Source organism: Chlorocebus sabaeus, chromosome 28 (genome assembly GCF_047675955.1).
Source record: "Chlorocebus sabaeus isolate Y175 chromosome 28, mChlSab1.0.hap1, whole genome shotgun sequence".
Lineage (NCBI taxonomy): Eukaryota > Metazoa > Chordata > Mammalia > Primates > Cercopithecidae > Chlorocebus > Chlorocebus sabaeus.
Window position 1 is genome coordinate 518,203 of NC_132931.1, and position 22,394 is coordinate 540,596.

The following is a 22,394-nucleotide window of genomic DNA, read 5'->3' on the forward strand; positions in this document are numbered from 1 at the left end:
TGGAGTTAGTTATTATTCTCTTAATTATTAAGTACACTTAGGAGATTTACTAGCTGAAGTGCATAAACCATCACATTTAATCTGGAAGCTGTCCTTTCTTTTTAGATGTCTTTTTATATATTTGTCTTTTAAAAATGAAGGCTCTTATCTTTATTTACTGGTGAGAGAAACTGGGAAAAACCGAGACCCTGCCACTTAGTGGATGATTGACAAACTATTCTTACTAGGCTAGAAACATTAGTGAGCTTGCTAAAAATTCAGAAATTCAGACTTTATCTCAAATAGTCTGAAACAAAATCTCACAACACGATCTTTAGTTTATTGCACATGTTAAGAATTGAGAGGTACCTTCCAACTCATCATGACTGCTCTGAGAAATATACACAACTTACTCTGTATTATGTAAATATAACACTCAAAAATAAACATGTTCAACGGGGTGAGATGGCTCATACATGCCATCCCAGCACTTTGGGAGGCCAAAGGGGGTGGATCACCTGAGGTCAGGAGTCCAAGGCCTGTCTGGCCAACATGGAGAAATCCTGTCTCTATTAAAAATACGAAAATTAGACAGGCATGGTGGCTTATGCATGTAGACCCTGCTACATGGGAGGCTGAGGCAGGAGAATTGCTGGAACTCGGGAGGCGGAGGTTGCAGTGGGCCAACATCATGCCACTGCACTGCAGCTTGGGCAACAGAGGGACACTCGGTCTGAAAAAAAAGAAAAAAAGAAAAAGAAGAAGAAAAGAAAAAAAAAAGATGCCCTTAGTTTTATAATTTATCAAATCCACCATGGTATTGTGGATCTTATGCTATCCTCTTTTCTCAGAGTTAGATAATACTTCAGTGTTAAAAATTATCTTATTGAATAATTTTAGTCACTAAGTGAGAACCACTTCTTTTTACTCTCTTTTTAAACTTGAATCAAATAAAAATCTCTGCCTGTGGCCACTGGGTGTTTGTGTGTTCATGTTTTTTGTTTTGTTTTGTTTTTTTGTTTGTCTTTTTGTTTGTTTCAGGGACTGTTGACATTCAGAGATGTGGCTATAGAGTTCTCTCTGGCGGAATGGCAATGCCTGGATCGTGCTCAGCAGAATTTGTATAGAGATGTGATGTTAGAGAACTACAGAAACCTGGTCTCCCTGGGTGAGGGTAACTTCAATACACCATTCCTAATATATTGCCTTTCTGTCTTTTCTAAGATTTTTTTGGTAATTTCTGCTTTGCATGAATGAATTTTAGCTCTCCGATTTTAAGAAAATCTTGTGGATTCATTGGTGTAGAACAAATTCTTCAGGATGTTTTATCTTGACGTAAACTTTTCCCTTCCCTGAGTTTATGTATCTTTTGCTCTAGGTTAGTGGCAATTCCAAAAATCTCATGGCATAAAATCGCATTGCCCATGCCTTAGAATTCAGTTGCCACCATCAATTTTTGATTCAGTATTACTGAGTAGTGAAATTAAGGACCTATAAATTCAAAATAATTTCTAAATATTTAGAAAATTCTGTTATGAATCAATGTTAATTTTCTAGAACTTTCTATTATATCCTCTTTACTAAGCATAAGACTAATTTGGTAATTAAAGAATTCAGCCAGATTTATGTTACTTTTTTTCTGAATAAAACAGGTATTGCTGTCTCTAAGCCAGACTTGATCACCCATCTAGAGCAAAATAAAGAGCCCCGGAATATAAAGAAAAATGAGATGTTAGCCAAACACCCAGGTAGGTGATAGCAAATTAAGTAGATGAGACAGATGAGAGGTACACAAGTTAAGAAGGCATCCATTCCTTAAAATGTAGTCTGGGGAGCTGTGCTTCGATGGAAAGAGTTTCTGGGAAGCCTGAGTCATTTTTTTCTATTGCTCTCACACAGGGACACCTGTTGCAGTATTTAGGAGGATGAAAGACACCTCGGGTTTAAAACAGGAGAATCTTTTATTGAGTGCAGACCGAGCAGACTCACATCCAAAGACTGGGCCCGGAACAAAGACAGCACTTGACTTTTATACACACTTCACAAGGAGGGTGGGCTAGCTTGAAGCAAGCTTACAGTGGTGTGAAAGCAGGGATACAGAGGCAGGACAAAGACAGTTAATCAAATTGTAACAGCTTCATAACTCAGGATTGCGCATAACTGTTGCCAGGCAACCCAGATGTCCCTTGTCTAGGTTTGCCTAGGCACAGGCTTATCCCATAACCTTCACTATGGTGCCTAGACAGCTGTGGTTCAGGCCTGCTCAGGCTTCTCATGACCTTCACTGTACTTCTTAGGTAAAACAGAATACTTGAAGTTACTAGTTACAGAGACTAAGAATCTATAAACAGGCCGGGCACAGTGGCTCAAGCCTGTAATCCCAGCACTTTGGGAGGCCGAGACGGGCGGATCACGAGGTCAGGAGATCAAGACCATCCTGGCTAACACGGTGAAACCCCGACTCTACTAAAAAATACAAAAAAAAAAAACTAGCCGGGCGAGGTGGCGGGCGCCTGTAGTCCCAGCTACTCGGGAGGCTGAGGCAGGAGAATGGCGTGAACCCGGGAGGCGGAGCTTGCAGTGAGCCGAGATAGGGCCACTGCACTCCAGCCTGGGCGACAGAGCGAGACTCCGTCTCAAAAAAAAACAAAAAAAAAACCAAAACAAACAAAAAAAAAAGAATCTATAAACTTATACTATAAAAGAAAGGAAAATTTGATTTTCTTCTCCCAATGTTGATGGAGTACTGGGCGAGTCTCCAGAGCACATTAGATAATATTATCAAGACTTTTCCTGGGTCTGGGCTATGCCTATTGCTGCCTCTGGGACAAGTCAGCCTAATATAGGAAAGCTTATTTCTCTTTCTTTTTTATTTTATTTTTCTTTAATTTCCCGCCTCACACCTTCTGCCCCATGCTGTTAAATTCTCTAAGGATTCTACTTTCGCTTCAGTAATCTTTCTTCAAGTTTACAGTATGAGCCAAAGTTTTCTTTATGGCTTATCAGGGACTGCACAAACTGACTGCTTTGCCATTACTTTTGGGGACACACTAATATCTGCATATTTTTGAGAAACTCTGTTAAACCACTTTTAAAATTATTTTTTTGCATCATGTCTAAAATGTGTGAGAACAGTAATTTCTGTTTCATTGGTGGTTGTCCATTTTTCTGCACATGCCATTCTGTTTTTATTACCATAGCCTTGAGATATAACTTAAAGTTTTTTTTTTTACAATTTTTAAATTTTTATATCTGTATGTATTTATTTATTTAGAGGCTGGGTTATGATACTTGCTATGTGGGCATATGCAAGCGGGGTACCTCTTATGTCTTCATTTTACTGTGCTGCATATTTTAGATATAGATTTATACATGGAGGCCGGGCGCGGTGGCTCAAGCCTGTAATCCCAGCACTTTGGGAGGCCGAGACGGGCGGATCACGAGGTCAGGAGATCGAGACCATCCTGGCTAACACGGTGAAACCCCGTCTCTACTAAAAATACAAAAAACTAGCCGGGCGAGGTGGCGGGCGCCTGTAGTCCCAGCTACTCCGGAGGCTGAGGCAGGAGAATGGCGTAAACCCGGGAGGCGGAGCTTGCAGTGAGCTGAGATCCGGCCACTGCAGTCCAGCCCGGGCTACAGAGCAAGACTCCGTCTCAAAAAAAAAAAAAAAAAAAAAAAAAAAAAAAAAAAAAAAAAAAAAAAAAAAAGATTTATACATGGTATTGCTGGATTATGTGATAATTTCATTTTTATTTATTTGAAGAACATGATTTTTTTATGATGGGTGCACCTTTTTTTCTCATCAACAACTTACATAGGTTTCAATTTCTTTACATCATGAACATAGTTGGTGTTTTAAAAAATTTATAGTGGTCATCCTAATTGATATAAGGTAGTTTTCTTTTGTATTGTGATTTTGTTTTGCACTTTTCTATAAATTATCAATTTTGTGCAACTTTTCAAATGCTTCTTTTCATTTGTATATCCTTTTTATTAAAGTTTAGCTTAATCATTTGTCCATTTCTTTTTTTTTTTTTTTTTTTTTTTTGAGATTGAGTTTCACTCTTGTTGCCCAGGCTGGAGTGCAATGGCATGATTTTGGCTCATGGCAACCTCTGCCTCCTGGATTAAAATGAATCTCCTGCCTTGGCCTCCTGAGTAGCTGGGATCAGAGATGTGCCACCATGTACAGCTAATTTTGTATTTTTAGTAAAGATGGGTTTCACATGTTGGTCAGGCTAGTCTCAAATTCCTGACCTCAGGTGCTCTGCCCACTTCAGCCTCCCAAAGTTCTGGGATTACATGCATGAGCCACGTCACCCATTTCTAAATCAAGTAATTAATTTTTCTTGTCTCGTTCTAGGAGTTGTTTATATATTCTCAATATTAAGTCTTACCACATGTGATTTTCAAATATTGTCACCCATTTCTTGGGTGATACTGTCACTCTATTAAATGTTTTATTTGATTGCAGAAATTTTGAAGTTTAGCCCAGTTAAATTTTTCTGTTCTTCTCTTTGTTGCTCAAGCATTTAATGGCATATCTAAGAAAATGGTGCCAAGACCAATGTCATGTCTTTCCATTGTATTTTTTTTTTAGTTAAAGTATTTTGTTTAAAATATTTTTTGTATATGATGCAATTAAAGCATCCAACTTCATTGTTTCAATGTAGATATCCAGTTTTCAACATTATCTGTTGAAGGGATTATATTTTCTCCATTGTCTGCTCATGACAACCTTGAGGCAGATTATTTGGTCATACACAGAAGAGTTCAATTGCTGGGCTCCCTGTTTTGTTCTATCATGTCTTTATCTGTCTTTGTGTGAGTACCACATAGTTATTGTTATTGCAGCTTTTTATTATGATTTGAAATTATGAAGTATAATGCCTCTGTGTTTTTCATGTGTGTTTCTCTAGATATAGTTCATAATAAAATTTAAAAATTTTAAACAATATTCCAGGAATAAATATATTTTTGGAATTTTGATACAGATTATATTAAATTAGTTCACCACTTTGGGTCATATTGACATCTTAACAAATTAAGTTGTCACTTAAATATGTTGACCCTTGAGCAAAAATATTAAATTAAATTATTTGACCCTGTGCAAGAATACAGTGAAGAGTGTGTTTATTTCCATACATTTTTGATTTGCCAGTATTACTTTTTTCTTTTTAGTTTTTTTCAGTTTTGGCTAGAAAACATACACTGTATGATTTTGCTCTTCTTAAAGTTTTTTTTGACACAGGGTTTCTCACTCTGTTGCCCAGACTGTGGTGCAGTAGCACAATCTTGGCTCATCGTAGCCTGAACCACCTGGACTCAAGTAATCCTTTTACCTTGGCCTCCTGAGTGGCTGGCACTACAGACATACCCCACTATGCCCAGCTAATTTTTAATTATTTGTAGAAACAGAGTCTCACTGTTTCCCAGGGCTGGTATCAAACTTCTTGCCCCAAGTGATCCTTCCACCTTGGCCTCCCAACGTGCTGGGATTACACCTGGAGCCACTGCCCCCGGCTGATCTTTTGAAATTTACTAGGTCTTATGTGTTCTGACAGAATACACCAGGTGCAAATAAGAATATTGTGTATCCAATTGCTTTTCATTGGAGAGTTCTGTGTACATGTCTGTTTAGCCTATTTGGTTTGTGATATGGTGTAGATGCCCTCCAAATCTCATGTAGAAATATAATCTCCATTGTTGGATGTGGGGCCTAATGAGAGCTGTTTGCATCATGGAGACAAATCCCTCATGAATGACTTGGTACAATCCCCTTGGTAGTCATAGAGTTCCCACTCTATTAATCCACATGAGAGCTGGTTGTTTAAAGGAACCTGGCTCCTCCACCTCACACGTGCATCGTCTTTCACCATGTGACATGTTTGGTTCTTTTTTGCCTTCCGCTATAATTTTAAGCTTCCTCATATCCTCACCAGAAGCAGATGCTGGTATATACTCCTTGTACAGTCTACTGAATTGTGAACCAAAGAAATCTTTTTCTGTATCAGTTATCCAGTCTGAGGTTATTTTCTATAGCAATGCAAAATGAATTCATACACAATATAATGTTCTTCAGGTTTTCTGTTTTTTTAATTATTTTAATTTTTTCTTTGTTGAAATTGAGGTATTAATGTTTATAATTTTTGTTGCTATTTTATTTCTTGCTTCATTTCTGTCAATATTTGCTTTACATATTTTGAAGCCCTGATGTTATATATGCACATATATATAGATAGACATAATAGTTATAGATTCCTAGCAAATTGACTCATTTTACCATTATATAATATCAATCTGTCTCATGCTAGTAATTGACTCATTTTCTTTTGTGTGTCTATAAATATTTTTTCTTTGTGCTACATTGGAGATTTTATAAAACCTCTTAATGTTATAACAGTGTACTTTAATCTGGTAAAAAAAAAATGACTTCAGTTGCATAGAACAATTTGTCCTCATTATATCTACCCTATACTTCTTACTGATGTTGCAAATTATATCTTTGTATATTTTATGATTATTTTTATGCTCATATATTTCAAATTTTAAATACTAACAGTGTTTTCTGCATGATCACAATAATGACACAGAATTTTACTTTTTTGTATATGCATATGTTTTTCAGAAAGTTACGTATTTTCATATGATTATATATTTTTTTCATCATATTATTTTAAGTGGGAAGACCTCTTTTCAGCATTTTATTTAGGGCACATGTAGTGTTTATATGCTTCTCCAGCATTTGTTTATTCTGGAATATCTTCATTGTTTATTTTGTAGTACATTTACATTTTTGCTGGTTATATTATTCTCACCATGAAGATTTTTTTCAGCACTTTGACCATTTTACACAGTTCTTTTCTGACCCGCAAGGTTTCTGTTGACAAATTCATTGGTTGTCTCGGAGGACTATGCTTATAAATAATACCTCACTTTTATCTTGCAGCTCCCAAGATTATCTTATGGTTTGTGACTTTTCAAACTTTGCTTAAATATGTGTTATGGATCTTTTTGTGTATATCCTAGTTTGTTTGTTTAGCTTCTTCATTTTTTTATATTACTTTTTTTCCTACTTTTAAATTTTTTCAGTTATTCTTTTTTACCTCCACAATTGTTTATTTTTATTATTCCAAGCTTTTTGTTGATATTCTTATTTTTCTGATTTTATTTTGGTGTCTGGTTTTCCATTTTTCTCATTGAGCATAATATGGATTATCTTAAATTTTAAAAATTAATACATATATCTTTATTTTTATAGTTGCTTTTTCACAATTTTTGAGTTTTTTGATTAGACCATGTTGCCCAAATATTTTGTATACATTGTAATCTTTGGTTGAGATTTAGACACTAACATAAAACTACCTTTCACGGTCTTTATAATACAGCTCTTTCCTGGCATAGCCTGAAACCAATTGTCTTGGGCAAAGATTCTGGGAGTCTCACGACCATGTTCTTAGGATGTGTCTTGTCTGCAATTTTGTACTTATTTTTCAGTTGAAAGACTTCTTCATATTTCCTCTTACTGGTCAGTAACTACTTTCTACACCTATTGTCTGTCCATGGTACTGCAGTCTTTCTGCTGTTGTAACATTCACTTTTTATCTCAAAAGAATTAAATCTGTCATTAAAGACACCATGTTCTTCTGTTGGGGATGAGGAAGGGCTGTGTTGAGTAAATGTAGCAGACTTTTCTATCTATAAAGCTCTTGACATTGTGCTCACATGGTGCACACACTTTCTAAATTTCTAACAAAGGTATTTTGATTACTATGATTCTGTTACATTTATACATCTATGAAGGAATTATGGCCTGTGATGTTTTGATATGCCATTTTGCTAATGTATCATATATAATTTTATATATTTGATTTGTAAAGTATATTTATCTGAGTCCAGTAAGTAGAGTAATTTGTGATTTTTATGTCTTTCAGTTATGTGTTCTCATTGCACCCAAGACCTTCAGCCACAGCAGGGCATAAAAGATTCACTCCAAAAAGTAATACCAAGAACATATGAAAAATGTGGAAATGAGAATTTACAATTTAAAAAATGCTGTAAAAGTGTGGGTGAGTGTGAGGTGCACAAAGGAGGTTATAATGATGTTAACCAATGTTTGTCAACTACCCAAAACAAAATATTTCAGACTCATAAATATGTCAAAGTCTTTGGTAAATTTTCAAATTCCAGTAAGCATAAGACAAGACATACTGGAAAGAATCATTTCAAATGTAAAAAATATGGCAAATCATTTTGCATGCTTTCACACCTAAATCAACATCAAGTAATTCATACTAGGGAGAAGTCTTACAAATGTGAAGAATGTGGCAAAGCCTTTAACTGCTCCTCATACTGTACTAAACATAAAAGAATTCATATTGGAGAGAAACCCTACAGATGTGAGGAATGTGGCAAAGCCTTTCGCTGGTCCTCAAACCTTAGTAGACATAAGAGAATTCATACTGGAGAGAAACTCTTCACATGTGAAGGATGTGACCAAGCCTTTAGCCGGTCCTCAGCCCTTAAGAAACATAACCAAATTCATACTGGAGGGAAACCCTACACATGTGAAGAATGTGGCAAAGCCTTTAGGCGCTCCTCAGCACTTACTAAACACAAGAGAATTCATACTGGAGAGAGACCCTACAAATGTGAAGAATGTGGCAAAGCCTTTAGCTTTTCCTCAGCCCTCACTGACCACAAGAGAATTCATACTAGAGAGAGACCCTACATATGTGAAGAATGCGGCAAAGCCTTTAACTGCTCCTCAACCCTTAAGAAGCATAAGAGAATTCATACCGGAGAGAAACCCTACACATGTGAAGAATGTGGCCAAGCCTTTAGCCGGTCCTCAGCCCTCAAGCAACATAACCAAATTCATACTGGAGGGAAACCCTACACATGTGAAGAATGTGGCAAAGCCTTTAGGCGCTCCTCAGCCCTCACTGACCACAAGAGAATTCATACTGGAGAGAGACCCTACAAATGTGAAGAATGTGGCAAAGCCTTTACCTTTTCCTCAGCCCTCACTGACCACAAGAGAATTCATACTAGAGAGAGACCCTACATATGTGAAGAATGCGGCAAAGCCTTTAACTGCTCCTCCAGCCTTGTGCAACATAAGAGAATTCATACCGGAGAGAAACCCTACACATGTGAAGAATGTGGCAAAGCCTTTAGGTGCTCCTCAGCCCTTACTAACCACAAGAGAATTCATACTGGAGAGAGACCCTACAAATGTGAAGAATGTGGCAAAGCCTTTAGCTTTTCCTCAGCCCTCACTGACCACAAGAGAATTCATACTGGAGAGAGACCCTACACATGTGAAGAATGTGGCAAAGCCTTTAACTGCTCCTCAACCCTTAAGAAGCATAAGAGAATTCACACTGGAGAGAAACCGTACAAATGTGAAGAATGTGGCAGAGCTTTTACATGGCATTCAAGTTTTGCTATACATAGGATACGTCATACTGGAGAGAAACCCCACAAATGTGAATAATGTGGCAAAGTCCACCCTCAGGCCTTATAATACATAAAATAATTTATACTGAACAAAAAACACTACAAGTGTAGAGAATGTGGTCAGGCCTTTAACCAGTTCCAAACCTTAATTGAACATATAAGAATTCATATTGGATGAAAATCTTATAAATGTAAGTAACAAACCCTTTGACTAATGCTTAAACTTAATAAACTTAAGAGAATTTATTGAAAAAAGAATTTTTTTGAGATGGAGTCTCACTTTGTCACCCAGGCTGGAGTGCAGTGGCATGATCTCACCTCACTGCAAACTCTTCCTTCCGGATTCAAGTGATTCTCCTGCCTCAGCCTCCTGAGTAGCTGGGATTACAGGCGCCCACCACCACACTGGCTGATTTTTTATTTTTAGTAGAGATGGGGTTTTGCCATGTTGGCCAACCTGGTCTCGAACTCCTGACCTCAGGTGATCCATCTGCCTCAGCCTCCCAAAGCCTAAGAGAATTTATATTAGACCCTAGAAAGGTAAAAAATGTGACAAAACCTTTAAGCACACTCAGGCCTTACACAATATCTTATAATTCATTCTAGAGAGAAACCCTACAAAAGCAAAGAATGTGGTAAAGCTTTTAACTAGTCTTGAACCCTTATTATACATAAGATAATACTGAAGAGAAACCCTACAATAAGAAATATGGCAATGTCATTAAAAAGTCCTCAAACCTGTACAAATGTAAGGTAATTGATACTGGAGAGAACCACTGCAATTGTAGAAAATGTGGCAAAGCCTTTAACTGGTTCTCCATCCTAATTAATTTAAAAATTTTATACTGGAGAGAAACTCCACATACATAAAAAATGTGACAGAGCATTTAACCACACCTCAAACTTTTCTAAAAAAGAGAAATCATGCTGGTGAGAAACTCCAGAAATGTGTTCAATGTGGCAAGGCCTTTAAATGGTAGTCATATGTTATGGTAAGTAAGATAATTTATACTGAAGACAACTCCTACAAATATGAAGAATGTGGCAAAACTTTTAACAAATTCTCATATGACACAGGAAAGCATTTCTACTAGAGAAAAATTGTACAAAGAATGTGAAAAGTCATTAATATCAGCTCACATCTTAGTATCAAAGTTTATACTTAATAAAAGCATTATAGGTCAGGTGTGTTGGCTCATGCTTGTAATTCCAGCACTTTGGGAGGCCAAGATTGGTGGATCATGAGGTCAGGAGTTCAAGACCAGACTGACCAATATGGTGAAGCCCCATTTTTACTAAAAATACAAAAATTAGCCAGGCATGGTGGCATGCACCTGTAATCCCAGCTACTCGAGAGGCTGAGGCAGGAGAACTGCTTGAACCTGGGAGGCGGAGGTTGCAGTGAACCTAAATAGAGCTGCTACACTGCAGCCTGGGTGACAGAGCAAGACTCCATCTCAAAAAAACAAAGCATTATAAATGTGATTACTGTAAAAAGACTTCAGAAAATGTAGGCCTTTAAAGTAAAAACTATTCTGAAGACATACAAACATAAAGAGGATTGTTGTACCTTTACTTGCATTATAGATTTTATTGTACACGTTTTATATTAAAGGAAAAATCTGAAGCAGTTAAACTGGTGAAGCAGACACCAGTTTATACTAAATTCTTTTTGCAGGTCTAGTAAATGGGGAAAATATGTTTAATCAAAAATTGTTTACATAAACATTTGAGGATTCACAGTAAAAAGAATAAAGGCACTGAAACTTCAGACATTACACTAAATCAGAGTGTTGAGTGTAAAAGAGATCCAAATATATTTTTTAAAAAGTAGGTTTTTTTTTGAGATTTATAATTATCTTTGAGGTTATGCTTTTTCTGTAAAACAAAATTAGATTTTCTGAAAAACAAATAATAATGTAACTCAAGTCTCAGATTATTTCGTGTTGATTCTTCCCATTGTTTAATTGTTTAAGTATTTCATCAATTGTTGCATCAGAGATATGAGAGATTGTTTTTTTCAATGTACATTTATGTAATAAAATGCAATAAATTTAAAAAATGTTTGAAGATTATATGTGATCTTAATTTTTAATTAAACAAAGTTGTTTTTAATGTGTTAAAAACTATTGTGGTTTGAATGAAGTGGAAATTTACCATCAACATTAATGTGTCCCATTTTACTTAAGGTTCTAAGTGAACAATGGTGGCAATATACTATTTGGTAATGTAGGGGAATGACATCTCTAGTAATCTCTCTTTTGCCAGTGTTTTTTGTTTGTTTGGTTTGAGACGGAATCTTGCTCTGTTGCCCAGGCTGGAATGCAGTGGCATGATCTTCGCTCAGTGCAACCTCCACCTCCTGAGTCCAAGCGATTCTCCTGCCTCAGCCTGCCAAGTAGCTGGGACGACAGGCATGCGCCACCATACCTGGCTAATTTTTGTATTTTTAGTAGAGACAGGGTTTCACCATGTTGGCCAAGCTGGTCTTGAACTCCTGACCTCAGGTGATCCGCCTCGGTGCCCTAAAGTGCTGGGATTATAGGCATGAGCCACCACACCTGGCCCTCCAGTGGTTTTAAACTGTAAATAAGTTGAATAATTTTGTTCTCATAGGTCAAGTTTGTATTCTTATTTACCTTATTTTGATTTTTAAAAATGTTTGTGGGTAGATTGTGTGGCATATACACTTATGGCATATATGAGGTATTTAAACATGGGCATACATTATTTAATTATCACAGCAGAGTAAATGAGGTATTCGTCACCTTGAGCATGTATTTATCCTTTGTATTACAAACAATCCCATTATATAGCTTTAGTTATTTCAATATGTGCAATTGAATTATTAACCACAGGGTCATTTTATGATCATAAAAGTTACATGAGTATAATTAATATCCATACATTTCTGAGTCTCGATTAAATAGTTTTAAAAGTTTTATATATTTTTTGTACATGTGGCCTCTCTGCTGACAAAAAACAGACTTTTGGTTTTGATTTACATAGAGTTACATATGCAAATATATTACTCTAAAGATAGCCAGGCACAGTGGCTCAGACCTGTAATCTCGAAACCCCATCTCTACTAAAAATACAAAAAATTAGCTGGGTGTGGTGGTGCGTGCCTGTATTCCCAGCTACTAGGGAGGCTGAGGCAGGAGAATCGCTTGATCCTGGGATACAGAGGTTGCAGTGAGCCAAGATGCCACCACTGCATTCCAGCCTGGATGACAGAGCAAGACACTGTTTAAAAATTTTTTTAAAAAGGTATACCTTACACATAAGAAAGTTATGTAGCAAGTGAGTGTGTTTGCGTGTGAGTTTGTATGCATTTCAGAATTGAACAATGTTGAAACAAAAAAGATTATTTTAATAAGGTGGATAATTAACAAGAAACAGGAAACCTCAGAGATTATCAAAAAAAAAGTTTATATTCTCTGCCTTGTATTGAATTCGTCAGTGTAAAATCTTATCCCACCCAAATCTTATCTCAAATTGTAATCCCCACGTGTCAAGGGAGGGACTTGATGGGAGGTGATTGGAACATGGGGGTAGTTTTCCTCCATGCTGTTTTTGATAGTAATTGAGTTCTCAAAAGATCTGATGGTTTTATAAGTGGTTTTTTCTACTCTCCCTCTCTCCTGCTGCCTAGTCAAGAAGGTACTTGCTTATCCTTCACCTTCTACCATAATTGTAGGTTTCCTAGACCTCTCAAACCATGCAGAATTGTAAGTTAAACCTCCTTTCTGTATAAATTATCCATTCTCTGGTAGTATCTTCATAGTAGTGTGAAAACAGACTAATACAGAAAATTAATACTGGGAGTTTGGGGCACTGCTACAAAGATAATTGAAAATGTGGAAGTGACTTTGGATCTGGGTAATAGGTGGAGGTTGAAACAGTTTAGAGGGCTCAGAAAAAGATAGAAAAATGTGGGAAAGTTTGGAACTTCCTAGAGACTTGTTGAATGCTTTTGACCAAAATACTAACAGTGATATGGATGATAAAGTCCAGACTGAGGTTGTCTCAGATGGAGATGAGAAACTTATGTTTAAAATGGAAGCAGAACATAAAAGTTTGGAAAATTTGCAACCTGACCATGAAGTAGAACATAAAACCCCATTTTTTGGAAAGAAATTCAAGCCGCTGCAGAAAATTGCAAAAGTAAAGAGAAGCTGAATGTTAATAACCAAGACCATAGGGAAAATGTCTTCAGGTCATGTCAAAGATCTGAGACAGGTCCTTCCATCACAGGCCAGGAGCCATAGGAGGAAACAATGGTTCCATGGTTGAGGCCCAGGGCCCCACTCCTCTATGAAGCCTTGGGACTTGGTGCCCTGCATCCCAGCTGCTCCAGATCCAGCTGTGACTAAAAAGAGCCAAGGTACAGCTTGGGTTATTGTGGGGAAAAGAAAGAGAGATCAGCCTGTTACTGTGTCTATATAGAAAGAAGTAGACATAAGAGACTCCATTTTGTTCTTTGTTCTGTATTTGAGATACTGTTCATCTGTGACCCTACCCCCAACCTTGTCCTTGCAAGAGACATGTGCTGCGGTGACTCAAGGTTGAATGGATTTGGGGCTGTGCAGGATGTGTCTTTGTTAAACAAATGTCTGAAGGCAGCTTGCTGGTTAAAAGTCATCACCATTCTCTTTATTTCAACTACCCAAGGACACGTACACGGCCAAAGGTCGCAGGGACCTCTGCCTAGGAAAGCTAGGTGTGTCTAAGGTTTCTCCCCATGTGATAGACGGAAACAATGCTACTAAAAGGTTTATGGAGATGTCTGCATATGCATCTCAAGGCACAACATTTTCCTTTAAACTTATTCATGTCACAGAGATTTTTGTTCATATGTCTTACTGCCGATTTCCTCTTTTTTCTTTGATCCTATTGTCCTGCCACTCCCCTGTCTTTAAGATGGTAAAGATAATTATCAATAAATACTAAGGGAACTGAGAGACCGGTGCCGGCGTGGGTCCTCTGTAAGCTGAGCGCCGGTCCCCTGGGCCCCCGCTTCTCTTTCTCTATACTTTGTCTGTGTGTCTTATTTCTTCTCTCAAGTCTCTCGTTCCACCTTACGAGAAACACCCACAGGTGTGGAGGGGCAGGCCACCCCTTCATCTGGTGCCCAACGTGGAAGCTTTTCTCTAAGGTGAAGGTACGCTGGAGCGTGGTCATTGAGGACAAGTCGACGAGAGACTCCCGAGTACGTCTACAGTCAGCCTTGCGGTAAGCTTGTGCGCTCGGAAGAACCTAGGGTAACAATGGGGCAAACTAAGAGTAAATATGCTTCTTATCGCAGCTTTATTAAAATTCTCTTAAAGAGAGGGGGAGTTAAAGTCTCTACCAAAAATCTAATTACGCTATTTCAAACAATAGAACAGTTTTGTCCATGGTTTCCAGAACAGGGAACTTTAGATCTAAAAGACTGGGAAAAAATTGGCAAAGAATTAAAACAAGCAAGTAGGGAAGGTAAAAACATTCCGCTTACAGTATGGAATGATTGGGTCATTATTAAAGTAGCTTTAGAACCATTTCAAACAGAAGAAGATAGCGTTCCAATTTCTGATGTCCCTAAAAGCTGTGCAGTAGATTGTGAAAAAGAGGCAGGGATAGAATCCTGGAAAGGAAAGGAAAGTTCACACTGTGAATGTGTATCAGAGCCGGTAATGGCTCAGTCAACGCAAAATGTTGACAATAATCAATTACAGGAGGTAATATATCCTGAAACGTTAAAATTAGAGGAAAAAGATCCAGAATTAGCAAAGCCATCAGAGTCTAAACCACGATGGCCAACTCCTCTTCCAGCAGCTCAGATGCCTGTAACTTTACAACCTCAAATGCAGGTTAAACAAGTACTAACTCCAAAAGAAGATCAAATAGGAAAAGATAGAGTCTCTGTCATGGCAATGCCAATCCAAATGCAGTGTCCACAATATCAGCTGATAGAAAATAAGACCCAGCCGCCAGTAGCCTATCAATACTGGCCGCCAGCTGAACTGCAGTATCGGCAGCCCCCAGAAAATCAGTATGGACAGCCAGGAACATTTCCAGTGCCACAGGGCAGGGTGCCATATCCTCAGCCGCCCACCATGAGACTTAATCCTACAGCACCGCCTAGTACACAGGGTAGTGCGTTACATAAAATTATTGATGAGGCAAGAAAACAAGGAGATATTGAGGCGTGGCAATTCCCAGTAATATTAGAAGCAAGACCACCTGGAGAAGGAGCCCTAGAGGGAGAGCTTCCCGTAGCTGAAGCCAGATATAAGTCTTTTTCTATAAAAATACTAAAAGAAATGAAAGAGGGAGTAAAACAGTATGGACCCAACTCTCCTTACATGAGAACATTATTAGATTCCATTGCTCATGGACATAGACTCATTCCTTATGATTGGGAGATTCTGGCAAAATCCTCTCTCTCACCCTCTCAATTTTTACAATTTAAGACTTGGTGGATTGATGGGGCACAAGTACAGGTCCGAAAAAATAGGACTGCCAATCCTCCAATTGACATAGATGCAGATCAACTATTAGGAATAGGTCAAAATTGGAGCACTGTTGACCAACAAGTAATAATGCCAAATGAGGCCATTGAGCAAATCAGGGCTATCTGCCTTAGGGCCTGGGAGAAAATCCAAGACCCAGGAACCGCCTGCCCCTCCTTTAATACAATAAGACAAGGCTCTAAAGAGCCCTACCCTGATTTTGTAGCAAGACTTCAAGATGCGGCTCAAAAGTCAATTACTGATGAAAATGCCCGTAAGGTCATAGTGGAGTTGATGGCATATGAAAACGCCAATCCTGATTGTCAATCAGCCATTAAGCCACTAAAAGGAAGGGTTCCCGCAGGATCAGATGTAATCTCAGAGTATGTTAAAGCCTGCGATGGAATTGGAGGAGCTATGCATAAAGCTATGCTTATGGCTCAAGCAATCACAGGAGTAGCTTTAGGAGGACAAGTTAGAACATTTGGGGGAAGATGTTATAATTGTGGTCAAATTGGTCATCTAAAAAAGAATTGCCTAGTCTCAAATAAACAAAATGTAACTACTCAAGCTACTACAAGAACAGATAAAGAGCCACCTGGCCTATGTCCAAGATGTAAAAAGGGAAAACATTGGGGTGATCAATGTCGTTCTAAATTTGATAAAAATGGGCAACCACTGTCGGGAAACAAGAGGAGGGGCCAGCCTCAGGCCCCGCAACAAACTGGGGCATTCAAAATTCAGCCCTTTGTTCCTCAGGGTTTTCAAGAACAACAACCCCCACTGCCACAAGTGTCTCAGGGAATAAGCCAGTTATCACAATACAGCAATTATCCCCCGTCACAAGCGGCAGTGCAGCAGTAGATTTATGCACTGTACAAGCAGTCTCTCTGCTTCCAGGGGAGCCTCCTCGAAAAATCCCCACAGGGGTATATGGCCCATTGCCTGAGGGGACTGTAGGACTGATCTTAGGAAGATCAAGTTTAAATCTAAAAGGAGTTCAAATTCATACTGGTGTGGTTGATTCAGACTATAAAGGCGAAATTCAATTGGTTATTAGTTCCTCTATTCCTTGGAGTGCCAGTCCAGGAGACAGGATTGCTCAATTATTACTCCTACCTTATATTAAAGTTGGAAACAGTGAGATAAAAAGAACAGGAGGGTTCGGAAGCACTGATCCGACAGGAAAGGCTGCATATTGGGCAAGTCTGGTCTCTGAGAGCAGACCTGTGTGTAAGGCCATTATTCAAGGAAAACAGTTTGAAGGGTTGGTGGACACTGGAGCAGATATCTCTATCATTGCTTTAAATCAGTGGCCAAAAAATTGGCCTAAACAAAAGGCTGTTACAAAGCTTGTCGGCGTAGGCACAGCTTCAGAAGTGTATGAAAGTACAATGATTTTACATTGTTTAGGACCAGATAATCAAGAAAGTACTGTTCAGCCAATGATTACTTCAATTCCTGTTAATCTATGGGGTCGAGATTTATTACAGCAATGGGGTGCGGAAATCATTATGCCCGCTCCATTATACAGCCCCACGAGTCAAAAAATCATGACTAAGATGGGATATATACCAGGAAAGGGGTTAGGAAAAAATGAAAATGGCATTAAAGTCCCAATTGAGACTAAGAAAAATCAAGAAAGAAAAGGAATAGGGTATCCTTTTTAGGGGCGGCCACTATAGCGCCTCCTAAACCCATTCCATTAACTTGGAAAACAGAAAAACCGGTATGGGTAAATCAGTGGCCGCTACCGAAGCAAAAACTGGAGGCTTTACATTCATTAGCAAAGGAACAATTAGAAAAGGGACACATTGAGCCTTCATTCTCACCCTGGAATTCTCCTGTATTTGTAATTCAGAAAAAATCAGGCAAGTGGCGTATGTTAATGGACTTAAGAGCCGTAAATGCTGTAATTCAACCCATGGGGCCTCTTCAACCCGGATTGCCCTCTCCGGCCATGATCCCAAAAGACTGGCCTTTAATTATAATTGATCTTAAGGACTGCTTTTTTACCATTCCTCTGGCAGAGCAAGATTGTGAAAAATTTGCCTTTACTATACCAGCCATAAATAATAAAGAACCAGCCACCAGATTTCAGTGGAAAGTACTACCTCAGGGAATGCTTAATAGTCCAACTATTTGTCAAACTTTCGTGGGTCAAGTCCTTCAACCAGTTAGAGAAAAATTTTCAGATTGTTATATCATTCACTATATTGATGATATTTTATGTGCTGCAGAAACAAGAGAAAAATTAATTGACTGTTACACATTTCTGCAAGCAGAGGTTGCCAGCGCAGGACTAACAATAGCATCTGATAAGATCCAAACCTCTGCTCCTTTTCATTATTTAGGGATGCAGATAGAAAATAGAAAAATTAAGCCACAAAAAATAGAAATAAGAAAAGATACATTAAAAACATTAAATGACTTTCAAAAATTGTTAGGCGATATTAATTGGATTCGGCCAACTCTAGGCATTCCTACTTATGCCATGTCAAATTTGTTCTCTATCCTAAGAGGAGATCCAGACTTAAATAGTAAAAGAATATTAACCCCAGAGGCACAAAAGAAATTAAATTAGTAGAAGAAAAAATTCAGTCAGCGCAAATAAGTAGAATAGATCCTTTAGCCCCACTCCAACTTTTAATTTTTGCTACTACACATTCTCCAACAGGCATCATTATTCAAAATACTGATCTTGTGGAGTGGTCATTCCTTCCTCACAGTACAATTAAGACTTTTACATTGTACTTGGATCAAATAGCTACATTAATTGGTCAGGCAAGATTACGAATAATAAAATTATGTGGTAATGACCCAGACAAAATAGTTGTTCCCTTAACCAAGGAACAAGTTAAACAAGCCTTTATCAATTCTGGTGCATGGCAGATTGGCCTTGCTGATTTTGTGGGAGTTATTGATAATCACTACCCAAAAACAAAAATCTTCCAGTTTTTAAAATTGACTACTTGGATTTTACCTAAAATTACCAGACATGAGCCTCTAGAAAATGCTCTGACAGTATTTACTGATGGTTCCAGCAATGGAAAAGCAGCTTACACAGGACCAAAAGAGCGAGTAATCAAAACTCAGTATCAATCAGCTCAAAGGGCAGAGTTGGTTGCAGTCATTACAGTGTTACAAGATTTTAATCAACCTGTTAATATTATATCAGATTCTGCATATGTAGTACAGGCTACAAAGGATGTTGAGACAGCTCTAATTAAATATAGCATGGATGATCAGTTAAACCAGTTGTTCAATTTATTACAACAAACTGTAAGAAAAAGGAATTTCCCATTTTATATCACTCATATTCGAGCACACACTAATTTACCAGGACCTTTAACTATAGCAAATGAACGAGCTGACTTACTGGTATCCTCTGCATTCTTAAAAGCACAAGAACTTCATGCTTTAACTCATGTAAATGCAGCAGGATTAAAAAACAAATTTGATGTCACATGGAAACAGGCAAAAGATATTGTACAACACTGTACTCAGTGTCAAGTACTATACCTGCCCACTCAAGAGGCAGGAGTTAATCCCAGAGGTCTGTGTCCTAATGCATTATGGCAAATGGATGTTACCCATGTACCTTCATTTGGAAAATTATCATATGTTCATGTAACAGTTGATACTTATTCACATTTCATATGGGCAACATGTCAGACAGGAGAAAGTACTTCCCATGTTAAAAAACATTTATTATCTTGTTTTGCTGTAATGGGAGTTCCAGAAAAAATTAAAACTGACAATGGACCAGGTTATTGTAGTAAAGCTTTCCAAAAATTCTTAAATCAGTGGAATATTACACATACAACAGGAATTCCTTATAATTCCCAAGGACAGGCCATAGTTGAAAGAACTAATAGAACACTCAAAACTCAGTTAATTAAACAAAAAAAAGGGGGAGACAGTAAGGAGTGTACCACTCCTCAGATGCAGCTTAATCTAGCACTCTATACTTTAAATTTTTTAAACATTTATAGAAATCAGACTACTACTTCTGCAGAACAACATCTTACTGGTAAAAAGAACAGTCCACATGAAGGAAAACTGATTTGGTGGAAAGACAACAAAAATAAGACGTGGGAAATAGGGAAGGTGATAACCTGGGGAAGAGGTTTTGCTTGTGTTTCACCAGGAGAAAATCAGCTTCCTGTTTGGATACCCACTAGACATTTGAAGTTCTACAATGAACCCATCGGAGATGCAAAGAAAAGCACCTCCACAGAGACGGAAACACCGCAATCGAGCACCATTGACTCCCATGATGAACCAAGTGATGATATCAGAAGAACAGATGAAGTCACCACGCACCAAGAAGGCGGAGCTGCCGACCTGGGCACAGTTAAAGAAGCTGACACTGTTAGCTGGAAAAAGCCTAGCTAGCACAAAAGTGACACAAACCCCAGAAAAAATGCTGCTTACAGCTTTAATGATTGTATCAACGGTGGTAAGTCTCCCCATGCCTGCAGGAGCAGCTGCAACTAATTATACCTATTGGGCCTATGTGCCTTTCCCGCCCTTAATTCGGGCAGTCACATGGATGGATAATCCTATTGAAGTATATGTTAATAATAGTGTGTGGGTACCTGGTCCCACAGATGATCGTTGCCCTGCCAAACCGGAGGAAGAAGGAATGATGATAAATATTTCCATTGGGTATCGTTATCCTCCTATTTGCCTAGGGAGAGCACCAGGATGTTTAATGCCTGCTATTCAAAATTGGTTGGTAGAAGTACCTACTGTCAGTCCCACCAGTAGATTTACTTATCACATGGTAAGCGGATTGTCACTCAAACCACAGGTAAACTATTTACAAGACTTTTCTTATCAAAAATCATTAAAATTTAGGCCAAAAGGGAAACCTTGCCCCAAGGAGATTTCCAGAGAATCAAAAGATTTAGTTTGGGAAGAATGTGTGGCAGATAGTGCGGTAATATTACAAAACAATTCATTTGGAACTGTTATAGATTGGGCACCTAGAGGTCAATTCTACCACAATTGCACAGGACAAAATCAATTCTGTCCCAGTGCACTGGTGAGTCCAACTGTTGATAGTGACTTAACGGAAAATTTAGACAAACAGAAGCACAAAAAATTACAGTCTTTCTACCCTTGGATATGGGGAGAAAAAGGAATCTCTACTCCAAGACCAAAAATGATAAGTCCTGTTTTTGGTCCTGAACATCCAGAATTATGGAGGCTTACTGTGGCTTCATACCGCCTTAGAATTTGGTCTGGAAATCAAACTATAGAAACAAGAGATTATAAGCCATTTTACTCTATCAACCTAAATTCCAGTCTAACAGTTCCTTTACAAAGTTGTGTAAAGCCCCCTTATATGTTAGTCATAGGAAATATAGTTATTAAACCAGACTCCCAAACTATAACTTGTGAAAATTGCAGATTGTTTACTTGCATTGATTCGACTTTTGATTGGCAGCACCGTATTCTACTGGTGAGAGCAAGAGAAGGCGTGTGGATCCCTGTGTCCATGGACCGACCATGGGAGGCCTCACCATCTATCCATATTTTGACTGAAGTATTAAAAGGCGTTTTAAATAGATCCAAAAGATTCATTTTTACTTTAATTGCAGTGATTATGGGATTAATTGCAGTCACAGCTACAGCCACTGTGGCAGGAGTTGCATTGCACTCTTCTGTTCAGACAGTAAGTTTTGTTGACAATTGGCAAAAGAATTCCACAAGGTTGTGGAATTCACAATCTGGCATTGATCAAAAATTGGCAAATCAAATTAATGATCTTAGACAAACTGTCATTTGGATGGGAGATAGACTCATGAGCTTGGAACATCGTTTCCAGTTACAGTGTGACTGGAATACGTCAGATTTTTGTATTACACCCCAAGTTTATAATGAGTCTAAACATCACTGGGACATGGTTAGACGCCATCTTCAGGGAAGAGAAGATAATCTCACTTTAGACATTTCTAAATTAAAAGAACAAATTTTTGAAGCCTCTCAAAGTCACTTAAATCTTGTGCCTGGAGCTGAGGCGTTAGATCAAGTGGCAAAAAATCTTTATGGATCAAACCCCATGACTTGGATTAAGTCTATTGGGAACTCTACTGCAGTAAATTTTGGAATTATGTGTCTCTGTTTAATCGGCTTGTTTTTAGTGTGCCGGACCAGTCGAAGAATCCTGCGTCAGAATCGAGAGAACGAACAAGCCTTCATCGCCATGGCACATTTATATAGAGGAAAAGGGAGGGAGAACGTTGCGGGAAGTCAGGGACTTTGAATGCAGGGACTGGCTGAAGCCACGGCAGAAAAACATAAAATGTGAAGATTTCATGGACATTTATTAGTTCTCCAAAGTTAATGCCTTTATAATTTCTTATGTCTGTCTTTACTTTAATCTCTTAAATTCCATCATCTTCTTTGTAAACTGAGGAGGGTATATGTCACTTCAGGACCCTGTGA

General features: G+C 38.2%; 1 protein-coding gene and 1 pseudogene across 2 annotated transcripts; both read left to right on the forward strand.

Annotated features, from left to right (window-relative positions):
• The first annotated feature begins 1,113 nt into the window (after positions 1–1,113).
• On the forward strand, positions 1,114–9,481 carry LOC103246559 (uncharacterized). Of its 2 annotated transcripts, XM_073012624.1 has the most exons (3): positions 1,114–1,147; positions 1,632–1,727; positions 7,917–9,481. In XM_073012624.1, exons 1-3 carry the CDS (start codon positions 1,114–1,116, stop codon positions 9,479–9,481), a joined length of 1,695 nt encoding a protein of 564 aa, XP_072868725.1. The 2 variants fall into 2 exon arrangements, with proteins under 2 accessions (XP_072868725.1, XP_072868726.1); XM_073012625.1 differs by lacking the exon at positions 1,632–1,727.
• Positions 9,482–13,842: 4,361 nt separating this feature from the next.
• Positions 13,843–21,381, forward strand: LOC140710601 (endogenous retrovirus group K member 5 Env polyprotein-like; annotated as a pseudogene).
• The last annotated feature ends 1,013 nt before the right edge of the window (positions 21,382–22,394 follow it).